Genomic DNA, 19,830 nt, shown 5'->3' with positions numbered 1-19,830 from the left:
GTGTTTTATTTTAGATGTTTTCCTTTATGTGTCGAAATCTTTTTCTATGGACCCTGATAACGTCAAGTACGAGCACATGGCAATGTTTTTTATGGCAAGTTTAGTTACGCGTGGATGATAATTTTTGTTGTGTAGCCTGGCAATTTTTGTACCTCGGTTTATTTTGATAGAAACTTGTCGTGCCCCACTGTAATTTGCCATCCTTGAGTGAGTGGAATTGTCATCGAAAAACATCAGGACCGGGATGCCACGCACCTAACAAGTACTAGCATTTATCATTTGGGTTTTCTATTCCAGCAGGAATCTGTTGAATTCAGAAAATGCTTGGGTTTACCACCGAATAATTGGAGGAGACGGCACTATTATTCTTTGTTGTTAGATCTTGACCGTGGCATTCCAGGTCAACCCCTCGTCACAAGTCAACACGCGCAATGGAGGTCAGAAACTGCGGCGGAGCTTCCTATAGCTAGTCAGATTCCATGTCTGGCCCGCTGACCATTAACTTGCCCCTCCCCTACTCTGCTCTGCTCTGTTCTGCTCGGCCGGGAAATGGAGGAGGAGCCCCCGCCGGCGGAGCCTCGGTCGCAGCGGTTCGTGCTGTGGCTGCACGGGCTCGGGGACAGCGGGCGCGCCAACGAGCCGGTGGCCGGGTACGCCTTCGCCGGCGCCCGCTGGGCCTTCCCCACGGCGCCCACCGCGCCCGTCACATGCAACCGTACGTATACATCAGACCTCCTTGACTTCCATTGCTTGCTTGCTTGCTTAAGGCTTGAGCTTGACACTCTCGTCTCTAATCCGTACGTGTTCCGCATCAGGTGGCATGCTGATGCCGTCGTGGTTCGACATCCACGACACGCCCATCACCTCCGTAAGCCAATACTGAATCCTCTCGTACTCAAGTTTTGATTCGTATCTGCAGAACTGATGGCCGTGTTAAATCATATATGTGGGCAGAAATCTGCGAGGGACGAGGCGGACGTGCTGAGGGCGGTGGAGAGAGTGCACGCCATGATCGACCAGGAGATATCCGCCGGGACGAGGCCGGAGGATGTCTTCATCTTCGGGCTCAGCCAGGGAGGTACGACCTGCTCGAGCTTGCTATGTAGTACTCCTACATCCTCTAGAACACTGTAACATACTACGGACGAATCGCATGAGCAAGCGCGCTGAGCATTGCCAGCGTGCTGCTGTATCCCAAGACGCTGGGCGGCTGCGCGGTCTTCAGCGGATTCCTCCCGTTCGGCGCCTCCTTCGCGTCCAGGGTGACGGCCGAGGCCAAGAAGACGCCGGTGCTGTGGGTGCACGGGCGAGCGGACTTCCTGGTCCCGATCGAGGCGGGCAAAGACGGGACCAAGTTCCTAAGGGGACGGCTGGGCATGAGATGCGAGCTCAAGGTGTACGACGGGCTCGGCCACGAGCTGGCGCCCTACGAGCTCCAATACTGCGAGCAGTGGGCCGCCGGCGGGGGTGGTGGCTCCAACGACGACCCAGGGACAAGAAGCGTGGACCGTGGCGTCCCGAGGACCAGGCGCTCCTGCAGCTGCGGATTCGGCTTCTTCTCTCGGTCTTAACGCGCCGTGGATCGCCGAGCGGAACGACTTTATTTTTTCCCTTTCCCTTTGGTACTGCTGATTACTGAAAATGATCCAATCATGTATATCCTTTAAAAAAAATGGTCCATATTTCAAATGGTGGAGATTGAAATCTGACTAGGGATCACACATTTTGACTTTCTACATGCATTTCTCGCCGGATGACATTAAGCACGGTGCACGGATAACATTTCTACGCTTTCGAGAGTAGTCCTATTCACGATTCCTTAATGACCACTAAAGGAACATACATGCATGAAATCAACATGTTTCCACATGAACTCTTATTGGTACATGATTTGCAAAATGAATGAAAATACCAAACTCACGTGATGTAAGTTCACACTTCCGGAATGACATCCATAGGCCCTATCACTAGTAGAAAACTGGGCTTTGGTCACAGGGCAATATTCACATTAGTCCCGGTTCAGTCACGTGACAGGCACTAATGTGAGCATTGGTCCCGGTTCGTGCGGCCAGGGGCCTGCCGGGCCTCGTGGGGGCATTGGTCCCGGTTCATCCGGACCCTTTGGTCCCGGTTGGTGGGACAAACCGGGACCAATGGGCCACGCTCCTGGCCCACCACCCTTTCGTCCCGGTTCATACCACAAACCGGGACTAAAGGGCTGGTCCTAGTTGCGGCCAGTGTTTAGTCCCACCTCACCAACCGACGGGCGCTCACACCAGTTCATAAGCCCGTCCCTCTCTGCCTTGTTGAGCTTCTCTCAAAGTGAAAATAGATGCCCTTATACAGGGAATTTGACCTAAATTCACAGTAAATTTCTTTGAATTTCATAGAAATTTATTATGAATTTTCTCTATAGGCGCATCTATGTTATTTTTTTATAGTAAATAAAAATAAATAAACCTTAATAAAATAAAATAAAATAAACTATAGTAACTAAAATAAATGAACCTTAATAAATTAAATAAAAATAGCAGCAGTAAAATAAATAAAAATAAAATAATTAAAGTAAAATACATAAGTAATTAGAAATAAAATAAATAAGTTTTTTGTTGTAAGTAGAAACAAAACAAAACAAATAAAGCAAAAGAGAAAACAAAAAACAGAGAAAAAAAAATTATGCCGCCTACTGGGCCACCACGGACTGAATACGACTTGAAACCCATCCGTGGGCCAGGATTCAGGCCCGCAGAAGGCCCGGTAGGCCCCACAGGCAAAGAGAACGGTTAGGCCCGAAAGCCTGCAGTTGAGAGAAGCTCGAGAGGGTGGGCGCAGCAGCGCTTATAAACCACTCTCGAGCCCTCTCAACTAGCGAGGTGGGACTAAACTTTTGACGCGGGGCAGCACAAGGCCTTTGGTCCTGGTTGGTGCCACCAACCAGGACGAAAAGGGGCATTGGTCCCGGTTCGTGGCACCAACCGGGACCAAAGGCCTTTAGTCCCGGTTGGTGCCACGAACCGGGACCAAATAGTTCCCTATATATACCCCATCGCCACAGCAGAGCACTCCACAGTGCTCTGTTTTTCTAGCCGGAGAGGGGAGGGCATTTGGGTGCTCTAGCTCACCTGCTATGCACATGAGGTGTTCGATGAAATGTCTGAGCCACACTAGTTAATTTTTCTCCTCTCGAAACTCGACCTCCGAGCTCCATTTTCCCCGAGATTTGTCTAGGTTTAGTGGTCCGTCACGTCCCGTCCCCGTCTTCACCGCCGTCGATCGCCCGCGCCGATCTCGTCGCCAGCACCACCGTGGTGAGCCTCTTGTTCTTATCTTCTTTCTGAAAGGAACAAATTCTTACTTTAGATAGTTACTCGTCTAATTTTGTTACTTTTATTATTCCTTCTTATTACATAGTGCGATGATTTTGGTATCCGCCCCCGTCGGCCCTTGTCCTGTCTATGATTCGGATGTGGTATATATTATCTTTTTATAACTATTTGGTTCATTTATTGTTTATGACAAATATACGGACCAACGTGACATAGATTTTATTTATCTAGGAGGTGGTTGAACCGGAAATTCTAACCGACCCTATTGTCGAGAGGTTAAATTTAGTTGAAGAAGAAAACAATTACTTGAAGGAAAAAATAAAAAAATTGAGGAGGAGAAGATGATATTGGAGTTGCATGTTGCGGATGTCGTCGATGATCACAAGATCAAGATGGATGCAATGCGCTTGAAGATTAGAAAGATTAGAAAATATGCCATTCATACCGAGGCTTGGTATCATTATGCCGTTGGATCAATTGTTACCTTGGTTGCGATTATGATCGCATTTGTTTTCGCATTGAAATGTTTTACATAGTTTCAATATATGGTTTAATTAATTAGATGCTCTGGAGAGCTATATATATGTTGTTAGATGAGAACTATGTATGTACTTTGGTTTTAATGTGATGATGAACTTCTATTAATTTGGTCACTTATTTATCTATTCATGATGTTCTGTAATGGTTTTTGACACACTTAATTATATATAATGCACGCAGATGAACCGGCAATGGATGTACGGTGGCAGACACACCTCCGAGTACATTAAGGGCGTGCATGATTTTCTCGAAGTGGCTGAGGCAAACAAGCAGAATGGTTTTATGTGTTGTCCATGCCCTATATGTGGGAATACGAAGTCTTACTCTGAACGGAAAATTCTTCACACCCACCTGCTTTACAAGGGTTTCATGCCACACTATAATGTTTGGACGAGGCACGGAGAAATAGGGGTTATGATGGAAGACGGCGAAGAAGAAGAGGACGATGACAACTATGTGCCCCTTGAATACGGTGATGCTGCAACGGGGGAAGCTGCTGAAGATCAAGAGGAACCGGACGATGTGCCCAATGATGCTGCAAGGAGGGAAGCTGCTGAAGATCAAGAGGAACCAGTGCCCGATGATGATGATCTCCGCCGGGTCATTGTCGATGCAAGGACGCAATGCGAAAGTCAAAAGGAGAAGCTGAAGTTCGATCGCATGTTAGAGGATCACAAAAAAGGGTTGTACCCCAATTGCGAAGATGGCAACACAAAACTCGGTACCGTACTGGAATTGCTGCAGTGGAAGACAGAGAATGCTGTGCCTGACAAAGGATTTGAGAAGCTATTGAAAATATTGAAGAAGAAGCTTCCAAAGGATAACGAATTGCCCGACAGTACATACGCAACAAAGAAGGTCGTATGCCCTCTAGGATTGGAGGTGCAGAAGGTACATGCATGCCCTAATGACTGCATCCTCTACCGCGGTGCGTATAAGGATCTGAACGCATGCCCGGTATGCGGTGCATTGCGGTATAAGATCAGACGAGATGACCCTGGTGATGTTGACGGCCAGCCCCCCAGGAAGAGGGTTCCTGCGAAGGTGATGTGGTATGCTCCTATAATACCACGGTTGAAACGTCTGTTCAGAAACGAAGAGCATGCCAAGTTGATGCGATGGCACAGTGAGGACCGTAAGAAAGACGGGAAGTTGAGAGCACCCGCTGACGGGTCGCAGTGGGGAAAAATCGAGAGAAAGTACTGGGCTGAGTTTGCAGCTGACCCAAGGAACGTATGGTTTGGTTTAAGCGCGGATGGCATTAATCCTTTCGGGGAGCAGAGCAGCAATCACAGTACCTGACCCGTGACTCTATGTATGTATAACCTTCCTCCTTGGATGTGCATGAAGCGGAAGTTCATTATGATGCCAGTTCTCATCCAAGGCCCTAAGCAACCCGGCAACGACATTGATGTGTACCTAAGGCCATTAGTTGAAGAACTTTTACAGCTGTGGAATGGAAACGGTGTACGTACGTGGGATGAGCACAAACAGGAGGAATTTAACCTGCACGCGTTGCTGTTTGTAACCATCAACGATTGGCCCGCTCTCAGTAACCTTTCAGGACAGACAAACAAGGGATACCACGCATGCACGCACTGTTTAGATGACACTGAAAGTATATACCTGGACAAATGCAGGAAGAATGTGTACCTGGGCCATCGTCGATTTCTTCCGACCAACCATCAATGTCGAAAGAAAGGCAAGCATTTCAAAGGCGAGGCAGATCACCGGAAGAAGCCCGCCATGTGTACCGGTGATCACGTACTTGCTATGGTCAATGATTTACACGTAATCTTTGGAAAGGGTCCCGGCGGACTAGCTGTTCCGAATGACGCTGAGGGACACGCACCCATGTGGAAGAAGAAATCTATATTTTGGGACCTACCCTACTGGAAAGAGTTAGAGGTCCACTCTTCAATCGACGTGATGCACGTGACGAAGAACCTTTGCGTGAACCTGCTAGGCTTCTTGGGCGTGTATGGGAAGACAAAAGATACACATGAGGCACGGGAGGACCTGCAACGTTTGCACGAAAAAGACGGCATGCCTCCGAAGCAGTATGAAGGTCCTGCCAGCTACGCTCTTACGAAAGAAGAGAAAAAAAATCTTCTTTGAATGCCTGCTCAGTATGAAGGTCCCGACTGGCTTCTCGTCGAATATAAAGGGAATAATAAATATGCCAGAGAAAAAGTTCCAGAACCTAAAGTCTCAATCACTGCCACGTGATTATGACCCCAACCCTTTGTTACCCCCTCATGTAAACCCCCCCTTTCCCCCCTCTATTGTAAATACCATGTAACACCACCCATTTATATATATATATATATATGCAGTAGGAAACTCTCCTACTGTCTAAACTTTCAAAAAAAACTGCTTCCGGTTGCATTGAGGGGGCTTCTACCGAAAAACGTCCGATTAGCCATTGTGAAGCTATGTGCATTCCTCAATGCAATCTCTCAGAAGGTGATCGATCCAGAAATCATACCAAGGCTAAGGAGTGATGTGGCGCAATGTCTTGTCAGTTTCGAGCTGGTGTTCCCACCATCCTTCTTCAATATCATGACGCACGTCCTAGTTCATCTAGTCGACGAGATTGTCATTCTGGGGCCCGTATTTCTACATAATATGTTCCCCTTTGAGAGGTTCATGGGAGTCCTAAAGAAATATGTCCGTAACCGCGCTAGGCCAGAAGGAAGCATCTCCACGGGCCATCAAACAGAGGATGTCATTGGGTTTTTTGTTGACTTCATTCCTGGCCTTAAGAAGATAGGTCTCCCTAAATCGCGGTATGAGGGGAGACTGACTGGAAAAGGCACGCTTGGAGGGGACTCAATAATATGCAGGGACGGATATTCTTGGTCTCAAGCACACTACACAGTTCTACAGAACTCTACCTTGGTGACCCCGTATGTCGATGAACACAAGAACAGTCTGCGCTCCAAACACCCGGAGCAGTGTGACGACTGGATTACATGTGAACACATCAGGACTTTCAGCAGTTGGTTGGAAACACGTCTCAGAGGTGACACCACTGTTTGTGATGAGTTGTACTCGTTGTCCAGGGGACCATCTTCGACTGTATTGACTTACAAAGGATACGAGATAAATGGGAATACATTTTACACGATCGCCCAAGATCAAAAGAGCACCAACCAAAACAGCGGTGTCCGCTTTGATGCAGCAACCGAGAGGGGAAAGGACACATATTATGGTTACATAATGGACATATGGGAACTTGACTACGAACATGATTTTGGGCAACATGTATAGCAGGCGCTCCTTCAATAAATCATCCCAAAAGGGTGATTGAGAAGGTGAATTAATTGTATGTTCTATTATTTCATGCCCCAATCGGGTTAACAGAAACCCGGAATGCATATCCCACGACACATGACACGAAATATTCGAAATAAAAATCCCACCCAAGATCACATGAGCAGAAGAAAACTATGCGAACCGGCTAGACCCTGGCCTGGACAACTGGACAACCAGACAGCCGAGTCAATAGAAAGGAGTCCCTTGCGCCATTAGCGCAAAAACAACCGCAACCAGAAAGTTAAGCAGGCCATTGGCACGATTACGACAATGACGACGGCTCGGATGGCGGCGGGGCCGGCAGAGCGGACGAAGACGGAGGTGTCAGTGGCCTTGGAGGCCATGTTTATTAGGTTACCATCCAGTACCTCGCCTATGTTTAGTTTTGTTTAAATTTAGGTTGAACTTGTTAATTTTCGTCCTTTTGTTTTAAATATATCAAATTTTGTTAAATTTCATCCATTCACCTTAAAATTCATTCATATTTTGTTTTGTTCATTTGAAATGAGGCGGATATTTGATCACTAAGAGCATCTACAGCTGGGCGCCCCAAACCCATCTCAAACGCCAGGACACACTAGTAGAAAAAGGGCCTTTAGTCCCGGTTCATAAGGGCCTTTAGTCCCGGTTCTGGAACCGGGACTAAAGGGTCGTTACTAAAGCCTCCCCCTTCAGTCCCGGTTCTTACACGAACCGGGACTAAAGGCCCTCCACGTGGCCGCTGCCTGGAGGTCCACCTTTAGTCCCGGTTGGTAACACCAACCGGTACTAAAGAAAATTTTATGATATTTTTTTCTGAAATTGTTTTTTTGAATTTTTTTTGAATTTTTATTTTATTTTCAAATTTCTGAATTATTTTAACCTCTAATCTCTAATCACCACCCCTCATCACTGCTCAATTTAACCTCTAATCTCTAATCATCCCTCATTATTCCAAATCATCTAACTTGCCGGACGGTCACCCATCCTCTCACTACTCCAGCCTGAGCACGCTTAACTTCCGGGTTCTATTCTCCCTCGTTTTCAATTCTGCACTTGTTGTTTTCCTGACAATAGTAAGATGTCAATCCTATTAACCCTCAGGAATTTAGCTTGAGTATGAAGTCACACATTTCACTGTTTGAGTTTGAAACTATTGTTCTAAAAAAACAATAATTATTTAGTAACACTAATATTTCTTGAATAAGTAGTTTGACCATAGTTTGACCAAAATTCAAAAAAACTGAAATAATTATTTAGTAACACTAATATTTCTTAAATAATTAGTTTGACCATTGTTTGACCACAGTTTGACCAGATTTGACCAAAATTCAAAAAAACTGAAGTAATTATTTAGTAACACTAATATTCTTGAATAATTATTTAGTAACACTAATACTTCTTGAATAAGTAGTTTGACCATAGTTTGACCAGATTTAACAAAAATTCAAAAAAAACTGAAATTTGAGCATAACTTTTTTCCTTTTAGAATTTGAAGATTCTAAAAATTTGCAAACAGGCCGTAGGCCGTCAAAATCGGATGTGGATTTTTGTGCTGAACATTTTGATATATTATATGTTTTTTTTCTGACATCGTATGCAAAAGTTATAACCGTTTTACATTTTCCCTACACTTTTTGCAAAACATGTTCAAATTTAAGTTTTTAAATTTTCCTAACCAGTACGTGTAGTAACATAACTACATCTGGAAGGATTTTAATTTTTGAAGTTTTTATCATTTTCTTTTGCTTTTTACAAAACTGAAAAGGCGATCGGGGGGGGGGGGGGGGGGGTTCGTGCCATGAACCGGTACTAATGCCTCAAACCCCATTAGTACCGGTTGGTGGCTCGAACCGGGACTAAAGGTCTAACCTTTAGTACAGGTTGGTGCCACGAACCGGTACAAATGGGCATCGCACCCTTTAGTCCCGGTTTGTGGCACCAACCGAGACTAAAGGTCCCATTTGAACCGGGACTAATGCCTGTACGGTGCCCTAGCCGCTCGAACCGGGACTAATGCTCCCGGTTCGTAATGCAACCGGGATTAATGCTCTTTTCTGGCCGAACCAAAGCCCTGTTTTCTACTAGTGACAGACAGCCCGGTCACTGATCGGCCACGAAAATGCAACCCAGATGGGTGCCCCAAACGGGAAGCACACGCTCAGGCTGACCGGCAACCCTCATATCTTGCCCAAATATAGGGCGGATATGGGGGCGACCGGACAGGCGTGTCCAGCACGTCGGTCCCGGTCCACTCGACCCCACATATATTCCTCCCCATTCTCTAGCCGGACCAAACCTAGCCACTTCACTCCACTCCCCCTCCCCTCCTCTTGGTGATGGCAACACGACGAGATGAACGAGTAAGGTGTGGTGTGAGAGCGAGACGATGGGGAGGGGCGCTCAAGGAGATGCAGCAGCGTCAACAACCAAAACCAGAGTGTTCCAATGGAAGAGAAGACAATTAGGGTTTCGCCGCATGAAATCACATATCTACCCCACTATAGGCTAGAAATATCTCACCTTTGCCACTGGTAAAATATCCAATGGCTGAAATCGCATTGGTAAATAACAAAATATCCAACGGGCAAAACAGTTCAAGCCCTAAGAGCATCTCCAGCTACGCCCCAACAGAACCCCCATGGCCGTTTTTAGCGCCGACGCCGAAAATTCGGCCCAGTCGCACCCCCAGGAGCCTGTTTTTCGCCGGTTAGGCCGAAACTGGCGCCGGTGGACCCAGGCCGAACCCGGCGCGCTGGGGCGTGCCTGGGGGTGCCGGGGCGATTGATTTTGCTATGAAAGAAAGCGGGCCCGCCGAGTCAGCGACCCTGCCTCGTCATCCTCAACGCCTCGGTTTCCCGCGGGGAATCAATGCCAAGGCTGCCGACGGTCAGCCTTCCATTGATTCCTCACGGGCGGCGCGGTGACACGCCCCCTCCCGCCACGCGTACACACGACGCCGCCCCCCGCTATATAAAGCAGCGCCTCCCTCGCCGGTGGCCGCACTCGGCCGCAGCCCCCTCTCTCCCCGTGCACAGCCGCCGCCGCCGCCGACCTCTCTTCTCTTCCCCTCTTCCCGTTCATAGCCACGACGATGGGCGAGAGGTTCCCCGGCGATGGGGAGGCGGCCAATGGCTTCGGCCGCCGCTCGCTGCACGGGTGGGAGGCCTACCTCCTGCGCGAAGCGAACATCCCGACGCCTCCCGACATGCATGCGCCGGGGGCGTCCCCGTCCCCCCGCTGCCTGACGTCACCACGCGCCCCGACCACTTCGCCGACGAGGTCGAGCGCGTGCGGGCGTCGCTGCCGAAGGAGCAGCAGGCCCTCCCAGAGTACGCAGACGGCAACCACCAGGCATCGGCGGCGTACTTCGAACACCGGCAGGCGCAGCGGCTGGCCTCCACCACCAACGTGCCGGTCGTGCTGGTGATGAAGAACAGCGACGGCCGCCACCTGTGGTGGGGTGCCCCCAGCCGCACGCTCCACGCCGTCCTCTATCACCTCGAGGGCGCCAACGAGCCGCCATTGACGTACCCTGCCGCCCTGCATCATCCTCGGCTCCTCGGCTCCTCCCCGCTTCATCAAGCCGAAGACGGAGCCGGGGCTCGTCGCCGTGAAGACGGAGCCAGGGCTCGCTGGCGTGAAGACGGAGTCAGGGCTCGACGACGCGGCGGCATTGAAGTGGGCGCGCGAAGACCGGTCCGCCAGGGCGACTCCGAGTAGGGGTCCAGCAGGGGCGGCCGCATGAAGGAGGAGAAGGACGACGAGGACAACGGCGGCGGCGGCAACGGCGGCGACTTCGCCGCGCTCAGCGCGTTCTTCCTGTAGTTGCGGCCTTTTTTTAAGTATTTAACTTTGCTATGTAAAAAACTATTTAAGTCGCCTAAGTAATGTCATGTTTCGCCGAATTTTAGCCGAATCTTTGCCCTTTGGCCGATTTTAGCCGAATCTTTATTTAAAAAACTTTAAATAAGGAGTCTGAGGGCGACCTTGAGGCCGGAGGCTGGGAACCGGACGCCCCCAAGCCGATTTTAAGCGTGGATTCGCCCCCAGGCGGCGATTTTACGAGCCCCGGGGGCCTTGGCCGGATCCCTCTAAGATGCACAACCAGGATGGCATGCCTAAACGGATCGGATGGCTGAAAACACCTCAGCTGAGCTGGGATTTGAGCGAGCTGCCCCTCTCTGCTCTCTAGTAGCTTCTGAGTGATCCGGCCAAGGCCAAGGCCGAAGTGGTAGCAGCCCATGGCCAGTGCGGTCCAGCTGTAGAGCAGAACAGAGGATAGTACTAGCAGAGAAGAGTTTTAGGTAGCTGCCAAAAACCCTATCGCCGCCGCCGCCCCAATTTCCCCTCCGCACAAGCACCGGCAATGGCGGCACCGCAGAGGCCGACAACGGCGACTACGGCTTCGGTGTGCGTCCCGGATACGGCGCGGGGCACGCACGTGTTCACGGTCGCCGGCTATAGGCTGCACAAGGGCCTCGGCGTCGGCAACTTCATCAGATCTGCCACCTTCGCCGTCGGCGGCTACGACTGGTGCATCCGCTACTACCCCGACGGAGACGCAAACAAGGACTACATTTCGATTTGCGTCGAGCTCCAGAGCAAGGAATCCGTGGTGGGGCTCTCTACGACCTGAAGCTGACCAACCAAACCACCGGGCTGTCGACATTGATCTGCTCCCAGCAATCGTCCTTTCCAGCGTTCGACTCCCGCCACTCATGTGTGAAGAACTCCCATGTCAAGGGGCAATCCATTTTCATGCAGAGGGACCTCCTGGAGGCATCCCCGTACCTGAAAGATGACTGCATCGTCATCGAGAGCGATGTCACTGTTCTCCTCAAGAAAATACCGGCCGTGGCGACTGCCACCACCAAGACGCCTGAGATCGAGGTGCCGCCGTCTGACCTGTCAAATAATCTCGCAAAGCTGCTTGAGGGGAAGAAAGGGGCAGACTTGATGATCAATGTCAGTGGGGAGACCTTCCACGCACACAAGATCGTGCTCGCGATGCGGTCTCCGGTCTTCGAAGCAGAGCTCTACGGGCCAATGGCAATGTGCGGCACCGAGAAGCAGTGCATTGAGATTGTGGACAAGCAGCCCGCCGTCTTCGGAGCATTTCTTCACTTCATATACACAGATTCATTGCCTGCCATGGATGACCTCCTTGACAGACATGACAAGAGGGAGGTGATCAGGCATCTGCTTGTGGCTGCAGACAGGTATGCCATGGACAGGCTCAAGCTGATGTGTGAGGCCATCCTCTGCAAGGGTCTAGATGCTGAGAGTGTGGTGGCCACGTTAGCTCTAGCTGATCAGCATCGTTGCAGCAAGCTGAGAGACGCTTGCATTGAGTACATCAAGCTCTTTTGTTAGAACAGAGGATATGTCTGATCGCCTTACCAGAGAGCATGTATTGCTGTCCTTATAGCTTATATATGTATGTATGTGATATGCACTACCGTCCTTTAGATCATGTTGCCTTGTCCTGAACTCCACATATATTTGGGAGGAGATGAGTATTTTTATCAGAAATTATGTTGCCTAGACCTATAGTATTATATATGAATCCATGCCAGCTTCCCGTGAATTTGCTGATAATTATATATGTTGGCTAGACCTATATGTGAATACATCCTAGCTTCTTGTGAATGTGCTGATATTTATCCTTATCTTTTTTCCATTTTGTGCTCTCCTTTATATTAGTCCAGTAAATCTGCAATTTAGGCAGGCTAACATCAATGGGCTGCAGGCCATAACCATGTACATTGGTACTGTAGGCAAACAACTATGGAATGTTAGTCTATTGATAGTGCTAATTATACACTATCGTAAGTAAACATAACATCTGTTACAGTGCCCAAGGTAGATTATGCCTAGCAGGTTGATCTTCAGTGTATATATCTCCTCAGGAGTTTGGGCGTATTTGCCAGAGTGTTGTTCCTTCGGAGTTTGGGACCTTTGGAGGATACTTCTGGTTCCTACTCAGTGACATGTTACATTTGATGCCATAAGTCATTCTATTTCAGAAGTTAGACACACATTTCAATTGCAACAGGAACCAAACTGTTTCATACTATTGAATTTCTGTTGAATTACAAACATGCCTGTTTGTACCTCTGATTTGAAATACAAACATACCTGTTTTCCCTCTAAATCGAAATTGCAAACCTGCCTGTTTTCGCCTGCTAAGGTATGTACACCTGCTGCCCGAATCGTGCCCAAGTTTTGTTCATGATTCGATGGGGGAAACATATATGTGATGTGATCTCATCCTGTTGGCTGACCGATTTGCGGTGTTTCGGCATCCTAGAGGTTCCCATAACCGCTGTAATTATCTGCTAAATTTACCCTGCAGAAATGACCGCTTACTGTTGAGTCATTTAAGAATATTGTAGCCACTTGCAGTCTCTCTTCAGCAGTATATATGTGTTGATCCACAGCAGCCTGCGTTACTGCTGAAAACTGGCTAGTGTTACTTGCCGAGGCTGCAATCTGCTTGCTTCACACTTATTTTCGGACAGTAAATAATCAGTGTAGTGAAACAGCTAGTGCTATTTCCAGGTCAATTTATAGGACTGTTGTCCATGAATAATAAGTTACTATCTGCTGCACTGTTCCTAAATAACAGCATGACATCATTTTCTCATCAATTTGAAGATTTAAAAGATAGAGGAAGTTTTTTAGCAATTTGCATCATAATGGACCTTTTGCGCCAAATTGACCCTTTTAGAATCCACATGACTATTCAAGGGCATCAGTGAACAACTTACAAAAGCAGAGTATATTTAGAACTCAAAATGGAACAAAGAACAGATAAACTAACCTTAGTTTAAAACATTTACAGGTTAATACCTATTTTGTTATTATAGCATTACTATTATTTACTTTGCTCATCATCCCCACTCTGTTTCTTAGACCACTGTTAGAGATGAGGAAGGAGTCCTAAAAGCTGTTGAGCATGTGCGCGAAATGTTAGACAGAGAGATGGCTGCCTGAACATGTCCTACAAGCATATTTGTTTGTGGATTGAGACACTGAGGTGAAGCACTGAAATATGCATCTATCATCTCTGGTGTCAAGATAGCACTCACAAAATTTTGATTTCCATTTGCCTTTCGCAGGTGCTCTAGCCATAGCAAGTTTTCTGCTCTCTCCAAAACTTTAGGTGGGCGTGTTGTTTTCGGTGGTTCAGTTCCTCTGAGCAAATCATTTGCTGACAGGGTGGCAACTGAAGGCAGAAAGGTAACAACAGCCCAGCAACCATGATTAAAATGAACATATTTCATACCAAAATCTTCCTGCAAATGTGGTGTCGCTGATTTCTTAAAAGCCTGTTTGAAGCCGGGCGCACTGGGTGCGCATTTCTCCAAGAGCTTGGCATGGCCTATGAATTCAAGGTGATACAGAAACAGATGAATGTCAAGATTGGAGCTTTGATTTTAAGCTCCGCTGACTATATTGTTCTTCCTTGCCTTATTGCCTTGAACATGTATGTCGTCAGACTTATCCTGCTCATGGGCACTCACTGGTGAATGAAGAGCTCCAGTATTTTCGAAGATGGATATTCGACCGTCTAGGGATCTCTCAAGGAACTGAACCAGCAACACCATCGTCGTCATCTTGACCACAAAGATTTCCATTAGGTACTCAAATTTATAGGTACCATTTCTACGGAGTACTCAAATTAGTAACCTGAGACTCAGTTTCCCTTGCCACACGAATTCTTTGGAACATTTTTTCGACAAAAGGTGGATCTGCATAGCTAGGATGCACATAGCCAGCACCAACACACACACAAGTAAACACGACGGCAAAGAGCAAAGTCATATAAGACGAAAGTTATGCCTAAGCGAAGAAAAAAAACTAAAGCAGTCAAAACAGCAATTGAGAAACTACAGCAATGACCATATCTGCCCCAACCACCTCTTGACATCACAAGGACAACAAGGTTCCTCAACAGCAACGCCTTCAGGAAGGTAATGACGCACAAGCGCCGCCGTCGTTGGATCCAACTGCCATAGGCTAGATTCTGAGTTTTCACCCTGAAGAACAAGTCTGAGCATATCCGATCAATGTCTTCAACAAGGTAACGATGCAAAAACATCATCATTGTCAAGTATAACCCGCTTGGGGAGACCTAAGGTTTTCACCCTGAAGCTCGAGAATGAGTACTCGACAAGCACCATCAAATTGAAGGCAATAATGTGTTGTCGCCACCATTTTTCCACAATCCCAGCAGCTACTCGCGAAGCACTAGAAACCCCACCACCGCTGCCGCTGCACAACCGAAGGCAGATTGCCAGTGAACCGTTCCATGGCATACATGACCGGAAATAGTCGATCGAGTGCCTATTCGTGATGTGGACATAAGCACGTGACCAAACTCATGCATGTGCTCTTGAACTGTCATACAACTCATAGAGCAGAATATCATCCGCAACTTCACCTTGAACGTGCTCCATGACCACTGCAGCAACAATGGCGCCGAGGCATAGCTATCTCCAAGATCGCCGCAAGTCATGGTTGCACCACCCCTTTTCCACCGCTCCACGCCGTCGTTGCGGCGCCATCAGCTGTAGCACGACGAATTCTTTGGAACATGATCCAGTGAAATGTTTATGTTATTGCTAGATGACTAGTTTTGTCTGGCATCTCAGTGGTTCTAAGAGTCTACCATACCAACTCAGAATGACGATTTAGGAGTTTATACTTTACTACTCCTACTTTGTTTTGCTAATGAAGTCTCACTCTATTTTGCTTCCGTAATTTCGCAAGACGATTTGACATGTAGGTGGGTATTGTGGGCAGTGTCCCGTTTTGAGAAAGGAAAGCCTTTTTCAAACTAGGCAAGTTCAGTCAAGATTTCTTAGCCGTGTCCGTGCCCCACTCATCGGTTTCATTGACAATGTGGTGGTTGTATTCTCCACCACACCGCCACCTAGGCAATAGTTGTTGAGCCATATAGCACATGCCAGCAGAGTGATCGCCGAGGACCAACACAACCAAAAACCTACACCTGTAGCAAAGCACCCAACACAACTACCACTGTACCTACCGGCTGATAATTTAGCACGTATGAAAGGTGTTGTCATGGTTTTCTCATGCCATGAAGGCATGCACAAAAGCATTTTCATTGGCTCTCGGAGCCCACTCCACCAATGGCATGTCGACAGCTGAGTGGAATTGAAACCTGATTAGTCATGTGCGACATCTTATTTTTCATCATTCATTTTTTACATGCATTTCTCGCTACACCACAACTAATACCATGCACGGATATTTGTCTCTTGAGGGGCCTTTTTTCGAAAAGAGGGTCAGGCCCGACCTCTGCATCAGAACGATGCATACGGCCTCTTGAGGGGCCTTTGTATTCACAACTCTTAAATGACCCCCAAAAGAACATTTGATGAAGGAAATACAAGTTAACACTTCTAGCATGGCATCCCTTTTTTTTGACCCCGAAACCGTAGAACAATTGTTCTACGGTAATTTTCATTTATATAAAAGTATATACAAACTAAGCTAAAAGGAAGAAAAAGACCAGGAAAGTAAAAATTATCCAACTCCTGTTTTCTCTAACATTGGAAAGTAAAAAACTAGAGACTTAAGATGAGAGGGAGGTCATCCATTGCTCCAGACTAGCAATGTTCTTCCTTTTTGCTCTGTGCTTGACCAGAGAAAGATCATGAAGCAGACCTTGTTTCCAGGCTTCCAGACTTGGGTCAATGTTTCTGAAAATCTTTCCATTCCTTTGCATCCAAATATTCCAACAGCCCATGATCACAATATCCATGGCAATCTGAGGTGGTAAAGATTGTTTGAGGAACATAATATCATCAAAGGCAGATGTTCCTCTGTGCCTATTTGGAGCAATTATGTCCCAACAAGACAGGGCAAAATTACAGACCCAGAGGAGGTGAATTGATGTTTCCTCAACATGATCATGGCAAATAGCACATTCATAGCTTTGTAACATGAAGTGTTTCCTTTTAAGCAGATTTCTAGTACTGGCTTTGTCATGCAATATCAGCCAGAAAAAAAATTTGTGCCTGATTCTACTAGCTGCTTTCCATAAATCGCTAAACAGATGATGCACAGATGAAGGTCCCATCACCTGTTTATACATTTTACTAACAGAGAACAGACCGGATTTCCACACATAGTGCCAAACATCAGCAGAATTCCCAATTTGCTGCACAATTGGTGCTAATTCATTGAGTTGTTGGAAGCAGTGGCTGAGAGAGGTGTATGAAAATGTTCCAATAGGTCAGCTGAGCTTTTCATGTGAGCCACTGAGCACTGGTTATGGATGGCAAAAGAGTGAAGTTCAAGATAAATCTCAACCAACGGCGTTTGATGCCAATTATCTGTCCAAAACAATGTTGTATCTCCAGTCCCAGGTGAGCATGGCATCCCTATACTATATATATGTGCTTTCATGAACTTGCTTTGAGAACAAAATTACATGTAGACTGAGTAATAATACTAGTGGAGGTGTGTCATGCTAGGGTTACATTTCGTCTAGTCCCCAATCAATATATTTGTGAGCTCTGAGGTACTGGAGGAAAACAAAGAAATTAGAAGGCATTTCACTCTTTTTATTTCTTGCTTGTTGTACGACGAAAGCTTCTTTATGTATTGTCTCTTCAAGGTATTCCCAATACAGTGTCACAAATACCCTTAGCGAGATGATGGCATGCCTTCCAAAATGGAAGTGCCATGAAATCTGATGGGAAAAGAAAACTGGTATGTGCAATGCGTTTGCTCTCCGGTTGTATGTTTGTAGCATTGACAATGGTGAAGATAGTTAACCTGAAGGCTGCTAATATTTCATGTGAGCCACTGAGCACTGGTTATAGGGAAAAAAAGGTGTTTGTAAAACACAAATACTTGAGTACGAAGGTGTTTGTAAAACACAAATATTTTTCATTTGAAGACATCCCAAATTTCTCTGTACACAATAATTCAAGTATTTGCTCCTCGTAATAGAAAAAGTCATGCAATAAGATCCCTAAAGAAAGAACAAAATTTTACTTGTAAATTCACACTTGCGTACCATTTATTAGAAGATGTCCCTTGCTGTCCGGATGGCGCCTCTACGGACTACGGGCCAGGCGGTCTGGTGAGTAGCTGCAGGCTCAACCGAGACGATGCGAACAGAACCGCACCCAAGTCCGCCTCTGCCCTCTGCCTCTCCACAGACTCAAAACTCGAGGGAAAACATATGTGAATGTGTGATCGATCCTAGGGATGAAAATGGAGCGGAAACAGACGGAACTGGGTGCTACCATATTTGTTTTCATATTTTTTTGCAGAAGCGGAAACAAATACAAAAAACCCAAAAACGAATACGGAAATAGATACTATCGGAAACAAACACGGAGCGAATACAGAGCGGACACGGAAACACAACTGTGTGTTGACCGAAACTTAAAGCCCCCTTGAATCATGTTGAAATACAGACCAAAAACAAACAAATTGATGGAATTGTTAACATGGCTACAAAATAATATGGTTGTGTTCGTAACATAGGGTAGTATTGTAGTAGTACATGACAATTCCGTATAGGGTCTAGCTGAGTATGTGTGTGGTAGCAAAAGTTGGAACTCAAATGATACATTTTGCTCATTCTACTCATTGTGTCATTGCGGGTTGTTTGATAGCTGGGCTACAAAGCAGCCATGGGCCTATAGTAGAAACGGAAATTTCATATTAACGGAAACGGAAAGTTCCGTTTTCACGTGTGTTCCACCAGAAAACACCATTCCGTTTTTGTTTCCGCTTCTGCATAAAAAATTTCATTTTCATTTCCGTTTTTGCAAATTTCCATTTCCATTTTCATATTTCCTCTCCATTTCCATTTTTCCTCTGGAAAAGCGGAAACTTTCCACTCCATTTTCATCTCTAATCGATCCTCTCCCATCCCATTGCTCCTCAATTTTAATTGCGATGGTCCTGTAGGTTACGAGCTCATCAGTTCGTGGTATGGAGGTTCCACTACTAGGAAAAGGCCTGCTAGTGGCGCACCTGTTTTGCCTACTAAGGGTGCACTACAGGTGCGCCACTAGCATCACGCCATTAGATTTTTTTACTAATGGCGCACCAGGTAGTGCGCCATTAGTATACCATACGGTGTGCCATTAGTATGCCTCCCAGGGGGCCATATTTAACCATGTGCTCTGGCTTACTAATGGCGCACTTGTTGATGATGCGCCACTAGTGTGCATTTTGCAGTGCGCCACTAGTATGAATATTAGGGATTTTTTTCTGATATTTGCACAGGTTATAAAACATATTACTGCACAGAATATAGACAGCACAACATATAAACAGCAGAGTTATCGAATACAATAGAAGATTAGTCTCCGAATACAATTCATCATATTAGTCTCTGAATTCAAAAGACCGAACAAAGTTAGAACATTACAAGTCTCGAAACCGCGAGTAGCGAGTATGTCTTCACATTACAAGTCGATATCGATCATCTAAACTACCATCACATAGAAGAGAGCTGCGGTCATCACGATTACCATCATCGCGATGAAACTGGTCTTCATCCGGTTCCTCCTCTGCTCCCTCCTCTCTCCCGCTAGATAGCGCGCGTATCTAGTTTCCGCCTCCGCCCTAGTGGTGTACCCTTTGTAACTGTTACCGCTGAAACGGT

At 46.7% G+C, this 19,830-nt stretch overlaps 1 protein-coding gene and 1 pseudogene across 1 annotated transcript; both read left to right on the top strand.

Annotated features, from left to right (window-relative positions):
* Positions 1 to 523: 523 nt before the first annotated feature.
* On the top strand, positions 524 to 1,691 carry LOC109735545 (probable inactive carboxylesterase Os04g0669700). Its single transcript, XM_073509323.1, has 4 exons — positions 524 to 715; positions 816 to 868; positions 955 to 1,078; positions 1,159 to 1,691. Exons 1-4 carry the CDS (start codon positions 550 to 552, stop codon positions 1,569 to 1,571), a joined length of 756 nt encoding a protein of 251 aa, XP_073365424.1. The 5' UTR covers positions 524 to 549; the 3' UTR covers positions 1,572 to 1,691.
* A 9,759-nt stretch (positions 1,692 to 11,450) lies between these two features.
* LOC109735520 (BTB/POZ and MATH domain-containing protein 1-like) lies at positions 11,451 to 12,732 on the top strand (annotated as a pseudogene).
* The last annotated feature ends 7,098 nt before the right edge of the window (positions 12,733 to 19,830 follow it).

Source organism: Aegilops tauschii, chromosome 2 (assembly GCF_002575655.3).
Source record: "Aegilops tauschii subsp. strangulata cultivar AL8/78 chromosome 2, Aet v6.0, whole genome shotgun sequence".
NCBI classification, from domain to species: Eukaryota; Viridiplantae; Streptophyta; class Magnoliopsida; order Poales; family Poaceae; genus Aegilops; species Aegilops tauschii.
Note: the sequence above shows the minus strand (reverse complement) of the source record. Positions and strands in the feature narration are given on the sequence as shown.

Bases quoted from the DNA above. Each gene is read 5' to 3' on its own strand.
- LOC109735545 (XM_073509323.1), top strand. From the start codon at position 550: ATGGAGGAGGAGCCCCCGCCGGCGGAGCCTCGGTCGCAGCGGTTCGTG. The intron at 716-815 runs GTACGTATACAT...GTTCCGCATCAG, and splicing joins CGCGCCCGTCACATGCAACC to GTGGCATGCTGATGCCGTCG. The intron at 869-954 runs GTAAGCCAATAC...ATATGTGGGCAG, and splicing joins ACGACACGCCCATCACCTCC to AAATCTGCGAGGGACGAGGC.